The 25,376-nt window shown below is 44.6% G+C and overlaps 1 protein-coding gene across 2 annotated transcripts in view; it reads right to left on the bottom strand.

Annotated features, from left to right (window-relative positions):
- Window positions 1–1,054: 1,054 nt before the first annotated feature.
- CLRN1 (clarin 1) overlaps window positions 1,055–25,376 on the bottom strand; it is a 35,257-nt gene continuing 10,935 nt past the window's right edge. The window contains exons 2-5 of one of the 2 annotated variants that reach the window (XM_006202804.3): window positions 13,714–13,893; window positions 12,681–12,705; window positions 4,561–4,574; window positions 1,108–1,373 (exon numbers count right to left, since the gene is read on the bottom strand). In XM_006202804.3, coding sequence (XP_006202866.2) covers window positions 1,108–1,373; window positions 4,561–4,574; window positions 12,681–12,705; window positions 13,714–13,893 — 485 coding nt within the window. Of the gene's footprint in view, window positions 1,374–4,560; window positions 4,575–12,680; window positions 12,706–13,713; window positions 13,894–25,376 lie in introns of both variants that reach the window. The other variant, XM_006202803.3, reaches the window with a different exon arrangement.

Here is a 25,376-nt window from a genome sequence, read left to right on the forward strand (position 1 = left end):
TGATGTGAGCCTGTGGGCCACAGATCACCTTTAGGGCAAGTTATTTCTCGGGTATACAGTCATTTGCTTCTTGTAAATTGTTTCAATAAAGAAAAAGAATTTTTTTGTTAACACTAGCACTTGCCAAACCTCTCATATGGGGGCTAAGTTCTGGACAGCTGTGGAGAGGAACCTGGTATGGTGGTTTGTTCTCAGCCATTCTCTGCCTCTTCCTGACTGCTTACTTACGGCAGCAGATGGAGGACAGAGGAAGGGTGAGTTCCAGATTCAGTTGTGGCCTTTGGTCAGCTGCAGATCAATTTCATGGGTAATTCAGGGGAAAAAAAGCTACTTGGGTTATGCTTTGTGATAGACTAAAACCCAAGATGACACAGTGATACCATCGTAATCCCAGAATGTAAAATAATTTTCATAATTGGGAATTAGTGCTCGAAGACACTAAAGTTAGAAGCAACAGCCCCAAGGAGTCATTTTGCATCCAGTTTACTAGAAGGAATCAATTTTCATGATTTCTCAGCGGTCTCAGCAATTATGTCTGTTAAAAGCACTGTGTTTCTTCTTTTTTCCTTTTAGAGGTTTACAGATTTTGCAGATCCATCCAACAGGTATGAATAATAAGACAGTGCTTTAAACGACTTTTTCAAAAGTACGTTGATATATTTTATCAGTGCTCATTTAATGCACTATCATTTTAGGAAAGTGATTCCAGCTCTGTTTTCCGATACCTGTGGCAACAAATGTGTGGATATATCAGAAATAGTATTTGTTTGTATTAAAAATATATTTCCCCTGCCTTTCGGTCCCTCCCTGATGGAGAAGGCATTTTGCGCTGTGGTGTAGATATGAAGTAACAGTTTGTCCGTTCTAGTCAAATGACTTGAGTACCCAGGCAAAGCAATTTCCTACCAGGTCAAACAACCTTCCAGAGCCTTCCTTCTGCTCCCCTTACTTTCCAACCTGTACCCTTAAAACATAGTTTGTAAATATTATCACAGAGAGTGGGGTGCTTTAATTTGTGAATCTAAAAGGATGGACAGATTTAACCACATCCAGGTGACCAAAACCATTCTACTCCCTTACTGTGAAAATCACAGAAATGTTTGCCTTTCAGTACATTAGATCCGCGGCTACATTAGTTGTCTCTGTGTCTTTAGATTTTGCAAAAGGAAACTGAAATCCAGCAAGTCGTATTAGAAGCCCATTCAAAAAATGAACAGAAAAGCAAATGAAAACCACCCAGAACGAGGTGGTGTATTTTTCACTTTGCGTTTTGTAGACATACGTTCCTTCTTTATAATTCGCAATTTTTTCTGAGAGGTGGTGGATTTTCACTTCAGAGGCAAACAGTATCATGACAAGACAGCCGCAGGAGCCTGCAACAGAAGGAACAAACAACATGTTGGGACAAATATTTCCTGATTGTGAGGGGCAGGGAAGAGGGTTTACATGCAAACTAAAGAAAACCTTTTCCTGTCACCCTCATTTGCATTCTTCTGCAAAAATAGATTTCAAGTTTGTAATCATGAGCCTAATTCTCCAACCAATGGGTGGTAGTGCCTGGGTTATGGCTCTGAGTAAGAAGACTCATTGGGGGGTAGAAGCGAGCTGATCTTACAAAGACTGGGAGATGCTCCACTTTGCATGAGGAGAAGGCTGAATTGCTGGGCACCTTAAAAGCACAGTGGTGCAATCAGGCTACAAAGCAGCCACTGCTATGATGTGGCTTCAAGAGAACCAATTTCTCTGTACTTCACAGATCATGCAGGAGAAATGCCAGTCATCCAGCCCCCTTGTGAAACACCCTCGGGCTTCCTTCAGAAGGTTGCACGACTCCTCCCCCTCCTCCAGCTCCCACCTGGCCACAGCAGCCCAGAGGTGTCCCTGAGCAAAGGTGGCATCGGATAAGGGGCTGAGAGGGAGAGTGTCTGTTCTTGTTTATACCAGAACTCGGTTTTTACCTGGGTGTGTTTCTGCTTTGAACAAAGTCTGTCTACACTGGTTGATTGAGACGGCCTGGGATGTAGGGGCAGGAAACTTTCCTTAAAGTATGCAGTTTTAGGGGCCTGCACTGTCTTTTCCCCATCCTCCCTCCTGTGGCTGATATATGGATGCAATGGCTGGAGCTCCAGCAGACATTTTTGGACCAGGTGGCCTTAGAAATGGAAGCCGTGTATTATAGAGAAAGAGGAATCTTGGATATCAGACACCTGGAGCCACTAAACCAGCTCTGGACTTCACCCTCTAGGTTCTTATGTGAGAGAATAATAAACACCTATTTAATTTAAGCTATTATTGTTATTTCCCCCTCATTTATCACTTGCTGGTAGCCTAATCTAATCTTAACTGGCGTGGCTGTGGTCTGGGGAGATCTCTGCCCGACAGGGGCATGCTGTACTGAGTGGTGCCTGGAAACTCTGCTAGGCCCTCTCCCTGAGGATGGAGAAGGGGAGCCCCCCAGGTGGGTGGGTGGCACAAGGGGCAGAAGCAGGTGGCCAGAGGGACAGAGGCAGGCGCACCGTGGGTAGCCAGGACCCCAAGGGCTTCCACAGCTACGGGTGCATCCCAGGATGCCACCATGGGGTGCTAGTTAGTAGGAGACTTGCTGAGATGGTTTTCTGACCTTGGTCAAACCAATTTGGGTTCAAACCCTGGTTCCTCCACTTGCTATGTGAAAGTAGGCAATCTTAACCTGCAAGTCTCAATTTCCTTGTGTATAAAATGTGGATAATAAAGATGATTCAAGATTAACATTTATGAGAATGGGCACATATAAATGCTTATTAATTGGTAGCTTTCCCTATGGTTTTTAAGTTTTCTCTTCATCTTGCAAGTCCTTATCCTCATCCCTTACTTCACCCCACCTCACACCAAGGACAGCCTGACTACCTCGGGTAGGCTGCCCGCAAAGAACATATTACCGAGCCTGGTTCCTCCGCATGCTGACCCATTAGGTTTATGACTCCTTGAGGAGGGGTAAGTGCTTTTGCCGTCAATTATGGTTAATTCAAATACCCTGGGAGCCACAGCATAGTGGCTTAAGTTCCCATGCATTAATTCAGTCATTCATTTATTCAATTAGACGTATTAACGGCCAAGCATGGGAATAGTGGTGCAGATTTCAACATTAGAGAAAAGGCATATGGTTTCTGCTCTAACAGAGAGTATAATCAGGCAGGGGACTCAGACGAGACAATTACAAACCAACCGCAGTGAGTGTAACAGTCAGGGGGGTGCAGGTGGCTATTGCTGAGAGGGTGGGCAGCATCATAGAAGGTTCCTTGAAAGCAGCTGCAGGAAAAGTTAGCAGAGGGGGGCTGGTTTGTGGGGAGTGCATTCCAGACACGAGGCAAGTGACAGCCCCCATTCCTTTCCCACAGGCTGGCTTTGGGTTGGGGTAGAGACTGGATCAGGTAGGGCAGGCGGTGGAGCGGGGGGAGCAGGAAAGGTGAAATTCCACTTCTTCCAGTAGAATCTCACCTAGGACTGGCCCACCAGCTTGTTCCTCATCATCACCCACCTCTGAGTAATCAAATGATACAGTATTCTTGAAACTTCACTCCTCAGCAGTCTCAGAGAATGTTCCTTAATTTGTCTGCCTAGTTTTGTATTCTGAGCTTAAAACCAGAACTCTCCCCTGGCAAAACCATATTATTCCTTTATTGTTAGATCCAACAAAAAGGCTGCGATGCTATTTTCTCTTTATCCTTTATTTGAAAATTGTGGAGAAAATGCCATTGCTTTTACTGTAAGAACCTTCTTTGTGTGAGGAGATGGCGAATTTTAGACAGAAGCAAAATACTATATTTCCTTCGTGCTTGATAGGGAAATTCAAACTCGGTTTCCTTTTTCAAGTTGTTAAATATTTTAAAGGTACGACTTTGTTAAGGAGACGGCGTCATAGTGAGACTTCATTTCAAATTCTTAAAAGTCAGAGTTGCTGGGGTACCTTAAGGCCAGTAGCGCTTTGCTGGTGCTAATATTTCAAGCTTGCAGACTCCCCAAAACAGCACACGATCTAGCGGTTGAGAGAACGGGCTGTGATTCCTCTCTGGATCCTGGGGTTGTCCCAGAGGTCACCTTGGTCATTTTAGAGTCAGAGCATGGAAACCCAGCCCACGTCTCTGCCAACCCCTCAGGGACTGCTAAGAGATGTGAGGGGAAACAACTCCGTGACTTTAGAATGTTTTTACTTCTGCCTGTCTGTGGCTCTAAAAGAAATGAGGGACTACAGGTAACTCTTCATGGCTTATGGGCCAAAAGATACCCAGGAAGGGCCTCTCTTTGTGGCCTGACTGCTGGGGACGTGGAGAGAGGTGTGTAAGGGATGTGAGTGATGGTGAGAACAGGGCTCAGCCCGTTTCCAGTGTAGCCCTTAGACCCCAGTAAGGGGGACTCCTGCTATGCGTCCCAGATTTAGAGGGTCCTGCCGTCTCTCTCCTGTTGACACCTCTCGCCATGGGATGAGGAATCCTTGAAGTCAGTGGCATGAGTCCATCTGGAGTCCTCGACCCACACTCTAGTCTTTACTCCCAGGACCCAGGAGTTTCCTCCCCACACAACCCTGAGCACATTTCCTGGGCTGGCACAGGCATCTCCCTGGGTTGGTCTACCCAGGGATGGATTTGGATCTGGTGTTGCCCAGCCCTGAGGCCAGAGGGTGGTCAAGGAACCACTGTTTGAAGGGCACGGTCAGAGCTCAGATATGCAGTGGAGCGTCCGCACGTGTGTGCTTGGGGCCCTTTGCGGTGTGGGCGGAACCAGGCATGGGAAGAGAAGTGAACAGGCAGGGGCCGCGTCTCCTCCCGTCAGCACATTTGGGTGCGGAATTCCCAGGGCTCAAAATTCTAAATTTGAATCTGGCCTTCCAGGTCCTTACGGAGAGATGTTTATCAAGGGAAAAGGATCAAACAAGTTTTATTGAATAGCTTATAACTTTTAAATCTTTAGACACGTGGCATGTGGGCTTTCATTCGTGCTCTTTCTTGCCCAAGGCCTCAAAGATGTTAGGATCAGGTCTGCGTGCTGCCTTCCTTGGCCCAGTTATTCATGTCCACCAGGAGCCCAAACTCAGCCGGGGCCTCTTGGACAGATTCCCCACGTACCTGACCAGCACTGCTCCAGCTCCCAAGAAAGGTTTGAGTACAGCAGATTTAAGAGAGCCTGCCAAGCTTTGCTCAAGCTAGAGTTTGGTATGTAACCAGCACCGGGCCCAGCTTTTGCTGCTGGGCGTCTTACTCAAAGATGAGCCACTTTCCTTTCACTTGTTTGATGTCCCCACCATCTGGCTCGTACTATAGTGGGTTTTTTTTTTCCTTTTCTTTTTAATGACTTTGATGACTGAGTTAATTTCTGTCTGAATAGGAGAGCTGAGTCATAGGGCTGTCACACCATGAATTATCAGTCAATTAACAAACACATGTAGTGTGCTAGACACTGCACACTCAGGATTCTCCTCTGGCAGCTGTCTGGGACTGCAGAATTGGGCACCTCTCCCCTCCAGTCCTTACAGCATAGGGAAGGAAGGGCACAGCCAGCAAGAAAACTGCTTCTTCATTCCTTGGTGACCCCTGAGGGTGACTATGCTTTTGTGAGTGGGAACTTCCTGCCAGGATCTGTAGAAGTCCAGGGTACCATAAGTTTTGGTAGAAATGTGTCCTCAAAGGTGAAAAAAAAAACCCAAAACTCTGGAGTATTCTCCTGTTATCACTAAGATAGCATTTGGGAAATAATGAATTCGAATTTCAATTCCACTTAAATGAATGGCCAAGATTTCCAGAAAGCTAACATGTCATCTTTAAACTCTCTTAAAGAGGATGAGAGGGGAGCAGAATTTGCCACCCCAAAATATACCACTTCAACATATTGATTATTTAGAAGTAAAGTTACTTAAGAAACAGCTAGTGCAAGAAGGACAGCCTGACCCTCTTCTGTCTCCCTGAAAGCAGGAAATAAATTCCCTGTGTGGAGGGTAGCCTCCCCGCACCTGGAGGGTGGAAGGCATCCTTATCACCAGAGATAAGGCATCCAGGACCGAGATGGCTGTATAAACAAACCTTGCTACTTCTTCACTAATTTACTACCCAAAGCCCAGAACACTTTGTCTTGTCAATTTTTCACAAATTTATTATTTCTTTGTCTGAAAGGGATAAAAATTACCTGCTTGGTTCTATTCTTGGAGTCTCATATTTTAAGAGCTCCTGTACACGTATGAAATTAAATTTGTTTTTCTCCTGTTAATCTGTCTTAATGTCAATTTAATTATGAGGCCAGCCAAAGAACCTGGAAGGGAAGTGGGAAGTTTTCCTCTCCTACAGTGACAACTATTGGAGGCATTCTGTTTCCTCTGCAGAATGATCAATTGATCAATTTCGTTCTTTAAGGAGTCTTGAGAGATGACAAATGGGGTCGGAAAAGCCACGACTTTTCAGATGTAGATGCTAATTTTGTGTGAAATTGTGTAAATCTCACTAGAAAGTCCGTTATTATTGGTCAGGTCTCCAGCAATGATTTCTTCTTCAGCTGGAAGCTACACCAGTTCCAAACTGCTTTAGAGATGAGTGGCTACCATGTAGACAAGTAAAGCAAGCTAATATCTAAGAGTAAATGTTGAGGTCGTCACGGAGATAACTTGGTTGTGTGTTTCCAAAGAGCAGGTGCGGATGAAGTAGACGTCAGCTGGAGATTCAGCTTTCCTGCTTCTTCGTCTGTAACGGGAGAGTTGAGGACCCCACGTCTTGCGAGTTTTGCAAATGTCATTTTAGTGAGAAGGGTGATTTGTGCACAGAAGATATGCTCTTAAAGCGTGATCTTTTTCTAATTTGAATTGATTTTCAGAAAAGGAGACTGTGACTTGTTACTAGGAAATACGTAGAGCTGCTTCTGTTTTATTCCTTTACTCAACAAAGACTTCTTGTGCGCTTACTGCACTGTCCTGGCCACTGGGGATACAGCAGTGAACAAAGCAGCCAGAAATCCTTATCGTCATGGAGCTCCCAGTGGTACAGACAGTGGTGAGAGAGGCAATAACAAAATAAATACATTCAATCGTCTATCAGGGCATGAGATGTATTCAGGAGAATAAAATAAAGCAGGGAAGGGGGTGGCCAGGGGAGGCCTTGGGGAGAAGGTGACACTTTAGCATCTCTTGAAGAAGTCAGGGAGTGAGAAGGGAGATATTTGAGGGGAAAAGCATTTCCCACTGAGGGAACAGCGAGTGCAAAGGAATCGGGGGGGTTAAGTGGAGAGAAGAAGAGAACCAGGCAGAAGTGAGGCGTGTTTGTGTGGGTTTCTGGAGTGGGCTTTGGAGGAGGTAGCAAGCACTTGGATTGTGGCACTAAATGAAACAGAGGCAAGACACATGTGCACATTCTGAACAGGACAGGATCTCTCTGCAGTTGTGATAGGACGAGATTGATCTTCTCCTGGGTTGTACCAGCTCATGCACGGCTGGGCTTGGGCAAAGCGGGGTAAACTTGCCTGAATGCCCTGAGGTGCACTCCGGTCACTCCGGCTCTGCCGCTTTGGATGCTGCCCTACGTATCAAAATTCCTTGCCTGTTACCATCATGGGCTGGCTAATGTTGCTCCTCTTTCTTCTGTGGCCGTCTTTCTAAAGTTTGTGCTGAGAAACTAGTCGAGTATTTCCGTTGGTGACTTTTCCCACCCCCAATCCTCCCCTTCCTCAGGCTCTGTGGCTCTAATGCCTGCATGTTCCTGTATCTCTTTCTCAGACTCTGAACAACAGCTCCTCCATAAGGACTGAAGTGGAAATAAGTTGCAGGCTGGTTTTCACTACCAGTTGCAGAATAATATGCCCTCAACTTATTACAGAGGCCAGGATATTATTAGTGCTGAAACTGCTCTGTGACATAAGCATTCTTCTGTTTCTTACTGCTCTTTATTCTCCTGTCTTCCTCTTTCACATATGGCTGTGCTTATTTATGTTCCATGCCATAGCTGTAATTAGCATAATTAATTATGTTACTATTAGGAACATCCCCTTCTTAAAGAAAGGCAGTCATTTTCTTTGTTTTGCTTGGTATAATTTAAACATGATGCTATATTATAAGAGAAGAAATTTTCACTAAGTCCGCATTTTGGTGGTTTTCATCACGTCCAAAAGGCCTGAACCAGTACATCTCATAGCCTCCTCTGAGCATATACACTGAGCCGTCTCGGATGTGCTGCCATCGGTCCCTGGCAAGTCTTCCATATAACCTGCTCTCTGACATGCGCATCTGGGTGAGAGTCTGTGAAACTTCTCGCATGGAAGGTATGAAAGGCGTACCCTCATACATCAGTGCTCCAGTGGGAAACCAGGGGTCTAGTTGCTTCTACCCTCAGCTCCTCTATTTTGGCTCCCTCTCTTTCTCTACCTCCTTAATCTGAGTATGTCTCCCTCGCTCTCCTACTGTATTATAACCCTGGAGGGAAGTTTTTTTCACCCTGTTTTCCATTCTGCCTTCCCCTGTGCTCCCCCCCCCCAGTTTACTCTCACAGGTGGCTTCCTTTTCACAAGGCTCACTGTTGACCTGTACTCTTTAAATGTCCCCCTCTTGTAGACTCTGGGACACCACATCTCACTGATTTTCCTTCTTCCTCTCTGGACATGCCAAGTCAGGGTCTTTTGCTGGCTCCTCCACCCAAAAATTAACTGATGGTGTTTTTCAGGGATTGGTCCTAGGCCAGTTTTTCTCTACATTCTCTTCTTAGATGATCTCATCCATTCTCATTGCTTTGAATAATATCTGTATCCTGACAACTCCTAAATTTATGTCTTTTGTCTAGACCTCTTCTCTGAGCTCCAGACTCATCTATATGAGTGTCTACTTGACATCTTCTCTGGAACATCTCATAGGATCTCAAACTTGACATGCCCTAAATAGAACACTTGATTTCTAATGCTAAGCTCCTCTCCCCACCTCTTTTTCGCCCTGAACTCTAAGCCTGTTTCTCCCCTGTCTTATTCATCCTGGTTAATGCCACCACTGTCTACTCATTGCTTAAGGTACTTAAGGTACCTGCAAAACGTTTTGGATCCACTTTCAAAATGTTTTTAGCATCCATTCATCTCTCTTCATCTCCAGTGCAATAGCCTAGTCTTTCACCAAATATTTCTTAAAAGATAAATCAGTTATCAGACCTGTCCTTAAGGCCTTTCAAAAGCTTCTCATTGCAATTAGAGTCAATTCTAAAAGACTTACCATGGCTTTTGAGGTCTGGCATTAACTGACGTCAACTGATCACTCTAATTTTTGCAGGATGGGATGGGGTGAGGACTGTGTACCCTCCAGCTACACGGGCCTTCTTTCAGTCCCTACAGCAAGCTGGCTTCTTTCTCAAGCATCCCCACGTGTGTTTTCTTCTCTCCTTGGGAAGTTCCCTGAGGGTCCTCAGCTCCTTTGTATCTTTAGAACTCAGCTACGTGGCGTAGCCTTCACTGACCACCATATGGAGACCTGATCTCCCCTCCCCTTCATTCTGTATCACAGTAGCCTATTTATCACACTTACTGAGATTATTGTGAGCTCGAATCACTTATGTACACTTCTGTAGACTCTCTTACTAGACTGTAGGCTCCACAAAGTCAGGACAGTGTCCTGTTTTGGTTGTGGTATCACCAGTACCTCTCATAATGGCTGGCACCTGGTGGCACTCAGTCAGGATTTGTTGAATAAATGAAACACGTGCACCCAGATCAGTGGTTCTCAACACTGGTCACACAGAGACTCCAATTTAATTAGTATGGGGTGGGACCTGGCCTCAGGATGTTTAGAACTTTCTTCCAGTGATTCTAATGCACAGTCTGGGAAAAGAATCACTGTCCAAAATGAGCTAGGAGAGACCATTAAGATGTTACTAAACTCCGAACTCGGGGGAAAGACTTCTCAGACGTAGTTTATAATTGGCAAGAGGAGAAAGAGCAAATTAACGGGCTTGAGTGGGTTTCGTGGAACAATGATGGAGCAGAAAAGTTACATGAAGAAGGCGGAGGGATATGGACCAAAGTGGAGGCCGTATGAAGTGCAGGGAACTTCTGGTCCAGGAGGGAGGGCAACTGGATACTGGGCAGTAAGGACAAGGAGGCTGTGATGACCGAAACCATTGCTGGCCTCATCCAGAGGGTGGCTTCCTTTCCGTTCCTCCCCCCGGGGTCTGGCCTGCAGCACACTAGGAAAGACAAGGAGATGCTCCCAGCGCTATTGCTCTGGGCAGCGTGGAAGATCCCTGGTGGACAAGCAGGAAGGCTTTTTTCCCTTCCCTTCCCACCATCTTCATGTCCCAGGATGCCATGCCTGGGTCCCCATCTAGCAGGGAGGTAGACAGCCGAAGAAATGGCCCTGGAATGACATCAGTGCAAGGAAAGGGGGCATCTTGGGGAACCCAGAGGTGAGTGTACAGAGAAGAAATAGGAGGAAGGAGTTTTTCTCTGCTGATTATGCGGGAGGCCACCTGGGCAGAGAAATAGGGGAGGAAACTCAGTGGAAGAGAGCTTCTGGTGGGGGGTGGTCTCTAATGTGATTTAGGGGGACACTAAAGGAACCCCTAATATAGGCCTCTGAGTGTGTGATTCATTGGCTCATGTTCAGAGTGTTTGTGATAAGGGCTGTGAAACCCCCGCCCTCCCAAAAGTGGGGTTTAGAGCTGAGGTCTCCTTGAATATCACAACTCTAGGTAAACACCTCCAAACCTCCAGGGGCTTCTGGGCACCGTGTGTGGATTGAAGGGAGATGAGGTAGTCTGTGATTTAGGAGTGACCTATTACCCCTGGAGGTCACAGTCAGTCCTTCTGACCCGCAAAGATGTTTTGTCATGCACAGTTTTAAAAAAATTGTTGAAATTTTGGTATTTAAAAATAAGAATTTAGGGCTTAAAAAAAAAACAGATGATCTGGAAACACCAGGCCTTTATCCTCTGCAGGACACAGATCTAGAACTGGTTCCTTCTTTCCTTCCCTTATCCACAAACCTTCACTGAGCACCTGCTTCTGCAACAAGTTCAAAGATAAAAGAGCGACAGTGTAAGCACAGAGCCTGTGTGTTCCCGCATCTATTTCTGTGCTCAGGTTTTCTTTGCCTTAGCCTTGGCCAAAGGCTGAGATAAGATCTGGGACTTGGATTAAATTCTGTATCCTCTGAGTCATCTCCCTTTTCAAATAGTGCTAGTTGGGTCATCCGTTAGAACTGTCAAATCATTTGTCTGCCAAATGGGCTGTTCTCAGTTTCCTGCAGGAGCCGGAGTGTGAGATGGCCGTGCCGGTTAATAAGCTGTTGTGTCTCAGCGTCATGCCGGCTCTTCTTTTCCCTACTTGGCGATGCTGGGTCCAGGCTCCCCACACCCTGGCTCTGCCTGGTCAGCTGCTTCCTGCGAGACTCTGCCAGTGGAGTGCACCTGGTGAACGAGGACCCTTGGGCAGGGGATGAGGGTTTGACTGGCTTTGCCTCAGGGTACCACCATTCCCGGCAGCAGCAGCTGGGGGGTTCCTGAGCCCTTTCCACACTCCCAGAACTGCCTCATGGTGTCACGTGACAGCGCCATCTCCTCAGGGTACAGTGCCGCCTTCTCTCAGCCCTAAGGATGGCGGCTGCTTTCTCACATTGCCAAATCTGAGTTGCCCCAGGGTCTCCTTTTTGTCTCCAATGTCTGTTTAATCAACCCTCTATAGCAGGGGGTTCTCAAACCTGAGCTTATATTGGAATCACCTGGAGGGCTTGGTAAACCCTAGATTGGAGGGCCCTACTCTGGAATTTCTGGTTCGGAAAGTCTGGAGGGAGGCCTGAGAATTTGCTCATCTATCAAGATCCCAGGTGATGCAGATGCTGCTGGTCTGGGGACTCCAGTAGAAGGACTGCTGGTGGACATTGTATTCCCTCTGTTAAGGCAGCATGGATTCTGTGGTCTGGCTGGTCCCTGGTTGATTCAGGGGTCTTCAGGAAAACAGCACACCACCAGGGCCGCCAGGTTGGTTTGGTCTGCTGGGTGGGGGTGAAGTAATCCCCGTACCCACTTCGAACCTGACCTTCCCGTGAAACTGAATCACCATCCTGGTCAGTCTGTCGGCATCCTGTGTCTGTGCTCTTGCTCCTCTGCCCTGATTGCAAAGCCCCTGGCCTTCCTTTATCTTACTCTATTCCATCTCTCTCTGGCTGAGTGCTGCCGTCTCTGTGGGCCTACCCTGCTAGTTCCATCCCATCCGAGTTTTGATTTTCTAAACTATGTTATATAAGCGAGCAAGTCAACATCTCCTTCTGGCCCTGAGTTTTCAAGTCAGCGAACACATATTGCACTGTGTACTGTGTGCAGAGCCTCATGCTGGATGATTTTGCTAGAGATAGAAAGATGAGAAAGACTTAGACTCTGACCCCCGGCGGTCATCATTTTTGCACCATTGAAAACTATTATTTGCTTGTGAGAGATACAGAGAAAATCAGCAGAACCCGCACTAGAGGGAGAACTGCTTTAGTTGGGGAAATAATCTGATTAGCAAGATGTAGATGGGGTGAGACCCCAAGAAGTGTGCTCTAGTGATAATGGATGGAGGCCAGTACACTGCCTTCTAAGACTAGTGAGCGCCCATTAACTGCAAAGGGGCTTTGTTTTGTAGAGAGGGAGCTATGCAAGTTTGTGGCTAGAGTTGAATTGTGCAGGGGGAAGGGAGGGGTGCAAAGAGAGATGAGGGGCCTGGGGCCTGGCAGCCAAAGGGCAGCTGCCGAGTGAAAGGAAAGAGTCTAATATGGATTTGCAATCCACTGTGGGCTGGTGTGAGTTGTATTCTCTCTCCTCTCTCCATGAAATCATTAATAAAATTACTTGCTTCCCAGGAATAGGACAAAAGCATTGAGTCTTTCTGCACATTGTGGAGTGGGGTGAAATCAATGACCTCCTGTCGAAGAGTGGCTACGTGTGAGTTGTGTAGACGCTTTTGATTTTCTCATCTTTCTCTTTCTCCTCCTTGTAAATATGTGCCAAGCACCCTGTGGCACTGACTGGATTTTAAATGCTTTTCCATCAGCCCTGGTTAGTGAGTAGGATGTGTTTATTGATGCGCTTAGAGTTTTCCTTGTCCAGATACACCTACCGTTAGGTTACACAAAATCTCTGCAAGCTCGAATATGGCAACTCATGTGTGGGTGGGACACTGGCCCTTTACTCTTGTTTGATGGCTTTTATTCATTTTTTGGATTATGAATAAATAGATGCATATTATGGAACATTTGGAAATATTAAAAAGTTTGAGAAAAAATGAAAATCACCCATAATTTTCCTTCTCAGAAATAACTATTACCAACAAAATAGACTCTTTCTCTCTCTGCATATATATATGTATTTTTGTATATATGGAGGCTCTCTCTCTATATATATGGAGAGTATAGAATATATATTTATATATAAAATCAAATTGGATTCATGTTTATAAAATCTTATATACTGCTTTTTTCACTTACCTTTTTGATACAAGCGTGTATCCTTTTGATTACATCTTCCAAAATATTAATTTAATGCCAGCATTGTGTTCATTTGAATAAACTACCCTAATACATTTACTGAATTCCCTATTGTTGGATAATTATATTTCTCTCCACTTTTTGCTCTTGTAAATAATGCCACAGTGACCATCCATGTACATGTATTTTCGCTTTACATTTGGGTAGGCTGATAATCTTTTACCCATTGAAAAACCTATTTGGCTTCAGAGGTAGAATTTTATACTCACCTGAAATGAAGCTCAAAAGATACAACCCCAGTGGACCATGTAGCGTTTCAAAGGGCTTGCCGAAAGCATTGTACATGAAGAAGGCTGTCCCCACCAGGGTTGAAACGATAAGGATCACGGAGAAGAGAACTACGTTGACGTGGATGCTCACTGGGATCGCTTTGAGCAAATCTGGGAAAACTGGAGATAAAACAAAGATTAGAAGAAATTTCATCAGCGGTCATCCGCAAGTGTAATTTAAAAAATTAAATCCCTTTTATTCTAACTTCAAAAGCCACTAAAATCCTTCTGATGAATACATTCTCACTTACTCATTTACAAAGGATTTACAAAAAGGTTTAAACATGAGATTATTTTATAAAACTCACCAGTAAAAACTAGCAAAGGGGGAGATTTGAAGGAATTTTTCTTTTTGCCCTCGGTCATATGTAATTACTTAAATAAACAAGTACTGTCCTTAAAACCCAGAACTCTACATTTTGATCACCAAACTTTTAATGACATTTCTGAGTAGTCTATTTTTTTTTAATCTATTTTAACTTGTAATGACATTTTCAGTTTGGGGCTGTCTGGAGGAGTTCAAATAACAGGAGGTTTTTGTATTTCCTTTGTGACAAAAAAAAAATGTTTCTAGTCCACACCAAGATTAAAGAATGGGGTATTTTCAGTCAACTTCAATATTTTGATGTAGCACAAGCTGTGGGAAAATAATTTCTGGTGATACAAGAAATATTTTCCGTTTAGAAAACATGCCAAATCTATCTCTAAATTTTGTGTTCAGGGCAAGTTTTTCTTGCTTGCAGAGGAAATGAAATATTTTAGAAATGTGGTATTTCTCTTATCTGGTGAGGCATCAGCATGCTTAGCATCAGCAAACCTGGCCAAACCAATCTGGAGAAATTTACTTCAGTCCACTTTAGTTTGCCAAACTTTATTGAGCACCCACTGTGTGCCAGACATTGTTCTTGGTGCTAGAAAAGAACCATAAAGTAAGATAGACAAGGTGCCTATTGTCTTGTGGAGCTTAGAACCTAACAGGAGTTGACAGAAAAATAACAAGTGAACAGATGAATGTGGTGTTTTACAGGCAAAGGTGGCCATGGTCAATTTCTTGCCTCCTTTTACATACATGTCACTTCCCCTTTAAGAGGTAGGATTTATTCCTCAATTTCCTGGAACCTGGGCTGGCCTATGACTGCTCTGACCAGTGAATATGGCAGTAGAAGTACATCGTACCCATTTTAGGCTATAAAAGGCGCAGCCATTTCCACTTCTTCTCTCTTGGAGGCTTGAGCTGCCGGGGAGGAAGTCCAGTTGTCTGCTGGAGAAGGAGGCTACCAGCAGGAGCACCGGGGCACCAGACATGGGAGGGAAGAATCTTAGAAGTCTGGCCCAGAAGAGCCTCCAGGTGACTCCAACCCCAGCTGCCATTCAGCCGTAACAGTAGGAGAGACCCAATTGAGAACCGTCCAGCTGAACTAACGAGTTTTTGTTTTAAGCCCCTGAGCTTTGAGGGGCTGTTGCACAGTGATAAGACATTTTAAGGTAGTGATAATGCTATGGAGAAATAAAACAGGGAAGTGGGACTTTGAGTGATTGGGTGAGTGGACAGAAGTGGTCAGGAAGGTGACACCTGAATGTTGAGCAGGAAGTGGCTGTATAAAGATCTGGGGAAGAGCAGTCCAGGGAAAAGGAACACAGCCTGGGCAGGAGTGAGCCCATGCAGGCGGCAGTTGGTGGTTGCCACCTTCCTGGTGGCAAGGCGGAGGTGGAAGTCGGGTTGCTGGGTTGGGGTCAGATTGTCGCACCTGCTGGATCCTGATCTGTCGACCACAGTAAGGGGTCTGCTTTTATTCTAAATTCATTTGGAAGCTACTGGAGGGTTTTAAGTAGGAGAGTGACACGATCTCCTTCATGATATAAAAAGATCACTCTGGCCACTGACTAATGAGTACAAAGGGGTAGAGAGAGGAGGGAAGCTGGGATACCTGGTGGGGCGGTCAGGGGAAATTTACAGAGGTAAGAGATGGGGATGTGGTCTAAGGTGGTAGCAGTAGAGGTGGTGAGAGGTTGTCAGATTTGGAACATATTTTGGAGATGGAAGATAGAGCTTGTTGAAAGAAATCACGGATAACTCCTAGAGTAACTGAGTAAATGGTGATGCTGTTAAGTGAGATAGATGAGTGGGAGGAGTAGGTTGGGCATGGGAGTGGGAAGTGATGCAGGAGCTGTGTTTTAGATATTTGAAGTTTGAGCTGTGTACGATATCCAGGTGGAGATGACACGTAGGACTTATGTGTCTGGACGTCCAGGGAGAAGGCGGAGGTATCTAAGGAGGTGAAACTAGGGTCAGGAAAGTAAGGCGCCTACGGCAGACAGGGAAATTTAAGAAGACAGTCACGCTGTGGGGCCCTAGAGTGAATGTCTCTTTAAATTTTATGTCCTAGGTCCCTCAGTGGCCTCACTCTAGTCTGATCCTTGTATTTAAAGCCAAGGGAATGGCTATCACCTATGGAAAAGCTGTAGCAAGAGGTGAGAAGGGAGAAGAGAAAGAGAGCTTGTGAATTGGGAGCAAATCCATGTCCAGGGCCACAACACTGTACTCCTGGCCGTGTGTCAGAAAGCAACCAGGTGAGGGAGTTGCACCGAACAAGGGCTCAGAACAAACCCTTCACCACTGCTAGATATAACTAACTATGTACGTATGTACATAAAACATGCTTAGTACAGGCGGATAGGGAGCATCCTCTTCACAAATACAGACAAGGTCATTTGTACCCCACCATGACATGTGCAGATCATTTGACTACTGAGGTTTAACTCGCACTATATTTCCTTTATCTTCTCATAATAAGAGAAATGCACATGAAATCTATGAGATAGTATTTTCCACAGATCATATTTACAAAGATCAAAACATGTAAAGATACCCTGCGTTAGCTAAGGTGTTGGGAAGTGGGGACCCTTGTGGACTTTTCTTGGGAGTGTGAATTGGTGTAGCTTCCTTTGGAGAAGTTGGGCACTGCCTAGAAAGTATTAAAAAGCACATATCCTTTAGCTCAGCAATTTTACTTCCAGAAGTTTATCCTGTGGATATTTGTGCACATGAATCCAACGAAATATTACTAGGATATTCATGGCAGCATTTTTTTTTGGCAAAAAAAAAAAGGTAGGAAATAACTCCCATGTCTATCAGTCTGGCATCTACTCAAGACAATGATTTCAAACAACGAAGCGACTCTTTAAGAACAGGTATGGAATTATTAAAATGTGATGTTAGATGAAAAAACACACAACAAACAAAGAAAAAAGTGCATCATTCTGTCATTTGGGAAAAAGCCAATGGAGAATGTATGTAGTAACAAGTAGTTTTTAAATACTTTACTTATCTGATTCAGTTCTCTCAACAATTCCATGAGATAGGTACTATTATTAGATCTATTTACCAGAGGAAAAAGCGGGCTCAGAGGTGATGTAACGTGCCCAAAATTTGTATTTAGTAAGTGGCAGAGATTTGAACTCAGGTCTTCATTCTTATCCACCAAGCAGCCTCGGGGGTGGGCATGCTCTTCTAGGCAGACACCATTTCTAGAAGATTACACATGAAACCGATAACATCACTTCCAGGGGAGGGAGACAGGGATACCTCATTATGTACCTTTTAGTGTGGTCGGAAAAATATTTTTTACTACCCCACAAACATTATCTAGTTAATGAATACATAAATGCTTTTAAAAAATAATTGAAAGGATAAATGAAGACATAAAAATTCCTTGGACTGTTCTAGATTAAAAGATTTAGGAGACATACTAACAAATGCAATGTATGGATATTGTTTATGATTTGAACAAAACTTTATAAGAAAAAGTTTTTGAGATAACCAAGGAAAATTGAACATGGACTGAGTTTTAGATGCTATTACATAACTATTATTGATTTTGTTGGCTATGTTAATGGTATTGTGGTTGTGTTTTGAAAAGCCCTTATTGATTAGAAATTGGATGGATGGGTGGTTGGATGGATGAATAGATAGATCAAGATAAATTAAGATAAAATGGGAAGACGCCTCAGCTTTGTTTGGAAGAGGCAAACTGGGTGTTGAAGTGCAAGGTGCTGAGCCTCTGTTGTCAGTGATTGCACTGGTCCTCACTGCCCTGTGTTTTCGGGGTGCAGAGCGAACCAATTAGTCTACGATCGTCCACCCTCCCGAGCTTCCAACTGCTGAGGCAGTTCAATCAATGCAACTTGCTATTCTTGCACTTGGTTAGCTGTTGACTTGGTTTTGACTAACTGTTATCAAAAACCCTGCTTCCTTCCATCTCCCCACCTGGGGAAGAGGCGGCCACCTCTTTGTCTCTGAGAGGACAGCTAGGTGAAGCCTGTCTGAAAACTGACAGTTGTTACCTACCTAAAACGAAGGCAGAAGTTGCACTGATTTGCCTCCTGGAAAGAAAAGCCAGAAGCTAAAATAAATTGTCATGTGGAGCATATTAATTCTTCTGAAGTCTCTTAAAATTCCCACTTTTGCAAGAAAGTCACCCAGTAGGATACTAATCCCTACATGTCATATTTCGTGAGGTTTCTTTGATGAAAATTCTCCAAATCTGTAATGACCAATCAGAGCTCTGATAATAACCCTTCATTTTCCAACCAATATCTTCACGGAAGATGAGAGCAGACCCTTCAAGTAAATACTGGAAGGTGTCACTTCAATGATATTGGAGATCTGCTTGGTCTTTCCCTTCTTTGAGGTGTAGGATTACAACACAGAAAAAGGATTTGAACATTTTAATCTGCAGAGGGGCTGTCATGAATTCAGCAAGTCACTTCAGGCCTCCAGAAATTACTTGATTAGCTGTTGCCAAGTGAAAGGGAGCTATTTATGAAACCGAAGGCACAGAGAAGTTAAGTAATTTGCCTGAAGTCTCACAGTGGCATCGCTGCTTTTGCTTTTACTCCCGCCCCCCACCCCCTTTTTTTAAATTAACACTGTAACTATTTCTCTCTTTTTGGTGTACTGTTCTGTGCATTTTGACAAATGCTTATGATCACGTAACCACTGCCACAATCAAGATACAGAACTATTCCACAGCTTCCGAAGCTTCCTTTTTCCCCTTTGGAGACAACCTGTCCTCCACCCCCAGCTCCTGTATGTGTGACTTTATAAAAAACTGCCAAGGGTTTTCCGCAGTGGCTGTACCATTTCACCTTCCCACCAGCAATGTATGAGAGTCTCAGTTGTTCTGTATTCTTGCTGGTACTTGGCAATTTTTAAAAATTGTAGTCATTTCATAGATGTGTAGTTTATTTTGTAGTTTTAATTTGCATTTGCCAAGTGACTAATGATGTTGCGCATCCTTTTGTGAGTTTATTCGCCTTCCATACATCTTTTTTGGTAAAGTGTCTGCTCATATCTTTTGTGCATTTTTTATTGAATTGTTCATTACTATTATTATTGAGTTTCGAGAATTCTTTATGCATGCTGGATATGAGCCCTTTATCAGATAAGTAATTCACAAATACTTTCTCTGAGTTTGTGGCTTGTCTTCATTCTCTTATCAGTACCTTTTGAAGAACTGTCCTTATGTTTATGAATTCCAATTTATCAAATTTTTTTCTTTTATGTATCATGTTTTGAATGTCAAATCTAAGAAATCTTTGCCTAATGCAAGGTCACAAATAATTTCGCCTGTTTTCCTTCCAGAATTTTTTTAGTTTTAGGTTTACATTGAAGTCTATGGTCCATTTTGAGTTATTTCTGATATATGGCCAAGGTTAAATTCTTTTAGCACATGACTATCAATTGTTTCAGTACTTAAAAAGCTGACCATGGACTTAATATATGACCCAGCAATCCCATTCCTAGATATTTGCCTAATAGAATTAAAAACAAATGTCCATACAAAAATCTGTATGCGTGTGTTTACAGTGGCTTTACTTTTATTTGCTAAAAACTGGAAGCACCTTAAATATCCATCAACTGGTAAATGGACAAACCATCCATAAAATAAAATCCAGCTCTGCAATGCAAAGGAACAGGCTGTTGGTGCACACAACAGCATGGATGGATCTGAAATGCATTTTGCTGACTGAAAGTAACTGAATTCAAAAGGCTGCATATTGTATGATTCTGTATGTGGGACATTCTGGAAAAAGCACAGTGATGAGGACAGAAAACAGATCAGTGGTGGCCCAGGGTTGGGGGTGGGGGGAGGACACTGACCACAAAGGGGCACAAGGGAGATTTTGGGGGTGATGAAAGTGTTCTAATCTTGATTGTGGTGGTATTTACATGCCTCCAGGCATCAGTCAAAATTCATAGACCCGTCCACCTAAAAAGGGTGAGTTGTACTGCATGTGGTTATACCTCAATAAACCTCACTAAAAATGACCAGGAGGAGGAGGAACAAGAGCTGGAGTGAGCAGCGTCCTCCAGGTGTGAGCAGTAGTCCCTGCAAAGGTGCCCATTTGGCCTGGAGGGAGGAAGAGCTCAGTTAGAAGGAAAGGGGCACTGGACCAAGAGTCAGTCTGGACCAGGTTCCGGCCCTCTGCGGGACCTTGAGCAGGCTGATGCGTCCCTCTTTCTCTCTGTAAAGTGAGGGTGTCCCGTGGGGCGGCCTGGGAAAGGATCAGGCATTTGAAGTTAGGCAAAAGAAGCTAGTATTTTAGCTTCTTTTCTAATTCCGTGAAGTCCTTAAACCTTGATTTTCTTATCTGAAAACTGAGACTAATCCTACTTTCCTCTCACGTCTGTGAGGGTCCAGTGGCATCAGCGTGTGGAGTACCCAGTGCGCGGTAGGTGTTCGGCACAGGTGTGCTGTGGTGTGCTCCTGTCTGACGCCAATCCCACCGCTGCTCACAAGCCACCCCCTCTCACCTCCTCAAGGACACTGCTGAGGGATTCTCTCCTCTCTCTACCACATCATCAGTTCCCCTCTATTGGATCAGGCCCATCAGCACACAAACATGCTGTCATTTTCTCATCTTTAAAAAAATAATCTCACTTAAGTCCTCCTCCAGCTGTTAACCCCTTTCTCTCTTTCCCTTACAGCCAAGCCTCTCAGGGAGTTGTCTCTAGTCTCAGCATCTTGGTCCTTTCTCCACTTTCTCTCTCGAACCCACTGCACTAACACTATGTTTCCCAGAGTGTCAAAGAGCTTCCGGGTGCCAAACCCAGTGGTCAACCCTTATCCTCATCTTACCTGATTTCTGGCTTCTAGACACTGCCCTCACCTGGCTTGGCTGCCTCCCGGTTACCATTTTGATGCACTTCATTGGTTGATCCTCACCTCTTCTCTTCTCCGTCTTCACGCACTCCCACTAGTGCTTTATGCAGTATCATGGCTTTGACTAGAAGTACTCTCGAGCAGATGTTTCCAGCCTGGACTTCTCCCTGCATCCCACACTTGTGTGTCCTCCAATTACTTACTGAACGTCTTGACTGGGATATTGAGTAGGCATCTCAGTGTGTCCCTGACCAAACCCGCTGTCTTCTCTTCCACACCCTTGCTTTCTTTAGCCGCCTTCTTCTTGGTTGCGGGCAGTTCCGTTCTTCCTTGGCCTCATCCTTGATTCTTCTCTTACTCTCACATTTCACGTTGAACCCATCAGGAAAAGCTCCTGGCACTACCTTCAGAGTCTAACCCCGTCTCCCCGTCTCTGCTGCTGCACCTGGTGCGCGTCACCATCGTCTCACTCGGATGACTGCGAGGGCTTCCTAACCAGTCTCCCTGCTTCCGCACCCCCATCCTGCAGGCTGTTTTCAATGCAGCAGCTGGTGGGATCTTTTAAAAATGAATTGGTTTAGGGGGGAGGATATAGCTCAAGTGGTAGAGCAGATGCTTAGCATGTACAAGGTCCTAGGTTCAATCCCCAGCACTCCCCTGAACATCCATAAATTAATTACTTTTAAAAATAAAAATAAAAAACCCCAACTAGTTACATTAAAAAAAAGAATTTGTTTTTATCAGTCCCCTGTTGAAACCCTTCTGGTGGATTCCAATCTCACCCAGAGTGTGCCGAGTCATTACAGTGGCCTACTAGGCTGTACATGACTGGACTCCTCTGACTTCATCTCTTCCTGTTTCCTTGCGCAGTTTGGCACCGTGTGCTCCAGCACTGGCTTCCTAACTACACTTCAGATGTTTCAGGAACACTCCTACCTCAGGGCCTTTGCACTTACTGTTTCCTTTCCCTGTAAATTCCCCTAGAGATCACCATGGCTTGCTCCTTCACCTCCATGTCTTTATTTAAATACCACTTTCTCAGGGAAGCCTTTATTACTTGGAGTTGCAAACTGCTGCCCAATAACCCCTATTCAATTCCCCTACCCCTTTCCTTTCTCTTCTTTTTCTCCATAGCAATTATCATCATCTGATAAATTGTCTATTTTTACTTATCTGTTTGTTTGTTTCCCCCATAACATGAGGGCAGGTGCCCTGGTCTGTTTTATTCACTGCTATTTTCCTAGTATCTAAGAATGCTGGCACAATGTAGAACAGTATTTCTCAAAAAAATTTTTTTTCACTGTTGCACTTCATCCCAGGAGTCTTATTAGATATTCCTCCTAACCACCCTCCACCCATGGAATTTTGATACCACTGATATATTGTATATTGGTGTCTATATTGTATTTATGTGTGTGCTTTGTATACATACACACTTTTCAAAGAGTAAGGGTTTTTCTTGCCACCAAGAACCAATTTTCACCTCCTTAGGGGGTCACTGATGCTGTGAAGAATGCACGATGTAGCTGGTGGACATGGGTATGTTGGGTGGGTACGTTTTACCTGGAGTAGGATGCAGGGATGGGGTCCTGTGTGGCTAGCAGATTTGGAGTTTCTTGGTGGAAGCCAGTGATACATACTGAAGGGAGTTAGTGTTGTATAGGTGAGGAGGGAAGGAAGAAGGGGAGAGAACAGTCCAGTTAGCGACCCCAGGGCCCAAGGAGAGGAAGAAAGGGGGTTGGTAGTATTAAGTGTGATGGAGTTTCTCATTGAGAACCAAAATTTGTCCTTTGAGTCAGAAAGTCACTGTTGACCTTGATATAAGCTGTTTCTGGGGCTGGTGGTTATAGAAGCTGAAGGGAGGGAATTTGGGGCAATGGAGATAGAATAGTTGCCAAAGGGATGATAGGAGCCCGTGTGAGTTTTTGGATTTTTTTTTTTAAGAAGTTGAAAGGCCTGGTTGGCAACTGGAATGGAATTTCAAATCTCTTTATTAAAAGAAAAATTTTAATCCAGCATACTTGGGGGATTGTCAACATATGAGATGGAAACTGATGGCTGTTTAATAACAAGGTTTAAAGTTTAGGATTTGTGAAAGAATCCATCTCCAACTTGAACATGAAACAGCTCTATTTTGTTAGCGGGGCAGGAGGGAGGGGGAGCAGGGACTTGCTGTCTCCATGATTCTGTCAGTTTGTCCAAAGGTCCAACTGTTTATGGAGGATCTTTCTTACAGGTGAACAACATTATAACAATGAAATGGAAATTAAGGTACAGATTTACCCACAATCCCACCAACATAAAAAGCAAGACTTCCCTTTTTTTGTTCCTTTCAAATTTTTATCTATCTTAATATACATTTCACATATTACTATAATCATAATGAATTTTTGAGGTCACATTCTGTTCTTTTTACTCAGAAGATAAGCATTTCCTGCATCATACAGGTTGTCTTTATAAATGTCATTTAGAAAACTACATGGATTTTCCATCAAACTGATGCACTGCTGTCCATTAGGTTTGCCTTCCGTTATTTTAGTTATTACAGCTAATGCTTCCACGAACAAATTTCAGGCCCGTACCTTTTTCTTTCTTATTATGGGGGTGTGTGATGAACAGGAGTAACCTTTTTGGATGAATTCCCAGGAAAGGAATTACTTGGGCCAGAGCAGCGCGTTCTAAAAGAATACTCTCTAAATACGTAAAGATACAAGGTAACTATTAAACTCCTGGTTCAAAGCTCTGTTTCCTCTCTGTGAAGTCCAGAAAGCAGAGATTTTTGACACGACATGGAGTCAGAAATAGAGCTAGAAGAGGCTAGTCGTCGAGTTCACTCTCCCAACAGAGCAGAAGGCACCCGAGTCACAGGAGGGAGAGGGGAAAAGAAAAGCCACATTGCATAACTCTCAGCGCGTGGAGAAAGGCTGTCATCCCCTCGTTACTACAATCTGCTGTTATGAAACAGAGCTGAGTAAGCTGTGAGTTAATGATTTGAGTGGAAACGCAGGCACAGGGGTGCTCTCTGTAGGAAAATCCCCCTCCTGCCATCATTTGGTTGGAGGCTCCACTCCTTGGGGGATGTGTCTTGCCTCTGGACCCAACTCTCCCGAGCTTCTGATCTATAGCGCCCCCCCCCATTTCTGCAAAGCCTAGTCTAGTCTTTCCCTCTCTGTCCCTTGTCAGATATTCCAGACCTCCCCCACTCTGAAGCACCCGTCACACCCCCGCTCCATTTCCCTTAGTCTCTTGTTTCGGGGGGATTCCCGCAACTTTTCTGTCCCCCAGTGCCACCCTTCTTTTTGCTCCATGCCCAATCTTTCCTCCCTTCTTAGTGAAAAAAAATTTTTTTGCTCCTGTTCAAGACTTGGCTTCCTCCCTGTGCTCTGGGCCTTTCTCACCTTCACAGGGTCTTTTCTAAATCCATTAGTTACCTCCCTCTCCTTCCTGTCTTCAGCCTCCTCCTCCCTCCTGCTCTGTCCCCTCAGCATAGAATCATATTAAAGAACCACCCCCCCCCGTTGTAAACACCCCCAGCCTGGCCTTAGGACTCTTCTAGCTACTCCCCGACCTCAGTCTTTCCTTGGGTCCTCACCTCTCCATTCCCTCCTCAGCTCCTACAAGGACCTCCCTTCCCCACCACTCCCTCAAGACTGCTTTGGCAAAGGTCCCCTGTGCCCTTACGATGGAAGATTCAGAGGGCTACTTTCGTTGTCTCTCATTGGACAGCCCTGTGGTAGTCACGACTGTGGACTGGTACTTCCTTGTTGAAGGTTGCTCCCCCATGGTACCCCCCCCACCATGCTGGTTTCCTTCCAGCTCACTGGCCATCCCCTCCTTCTCCTTTGGAAATCCCTCCTCCTCTACCCATAAATATTGGTGTTTTCTAGGCCACATCTTTGTTTACCTTCTCATTCAGTTCCCCTCTCTGGGAAACTTCATCTTCAGGTGTGGCTCCAACTACCACTTCTAATCTGCCGGTTCTCACCTGTCCACCTACACCCCAGGCCTCACTCATGACCTCCAAATCTGCAGAACTGATGGCGTCTCTAGTTGCTGGCCTGTAAGAGAACCTCATTAAACATGACCCAAAAGAATTTCATCTTCTCTCTAAACTTTCCCCTTCTGTATATCTTGGTAAATTATCACAACCATCCATCCAGCAGAAATCTGAGGTTCATCCTCTGTCCCCTCTGTTGATTGTTTCATCTGATTATTTTGGAAATATTCCCCCACCCACCCACTTTCCAGCCCTCTGACAGTGCTTTGGTCTGGACCTCCGATACTGGAGTCAGAATTCAGCCTTCTGACTATCCTCCCTGCCTCTCTATTAGTCTTCTTCTAATCCATCTCTGTGCTGACACATACATGATCAACATCTTAAATGATATCCTATTGCCTACAAGATAAAATTAGCTGCCTCCATACAGCAAACAAAGG

The sequence above is a fragment of the Vicugna pacos genome, chromosome 1 (genome assembly GCF_048564905.1).
Source record: "Vicugna pacos chromosome 1, VicPac4, whole genome shotgun sequence".
Taxonomy (NCBI): Eukaryota; Metazoa; Chordata; class Mammalia; order Artiodactyla; family Camelidae; genus Vicugna; species Vicugna pacos.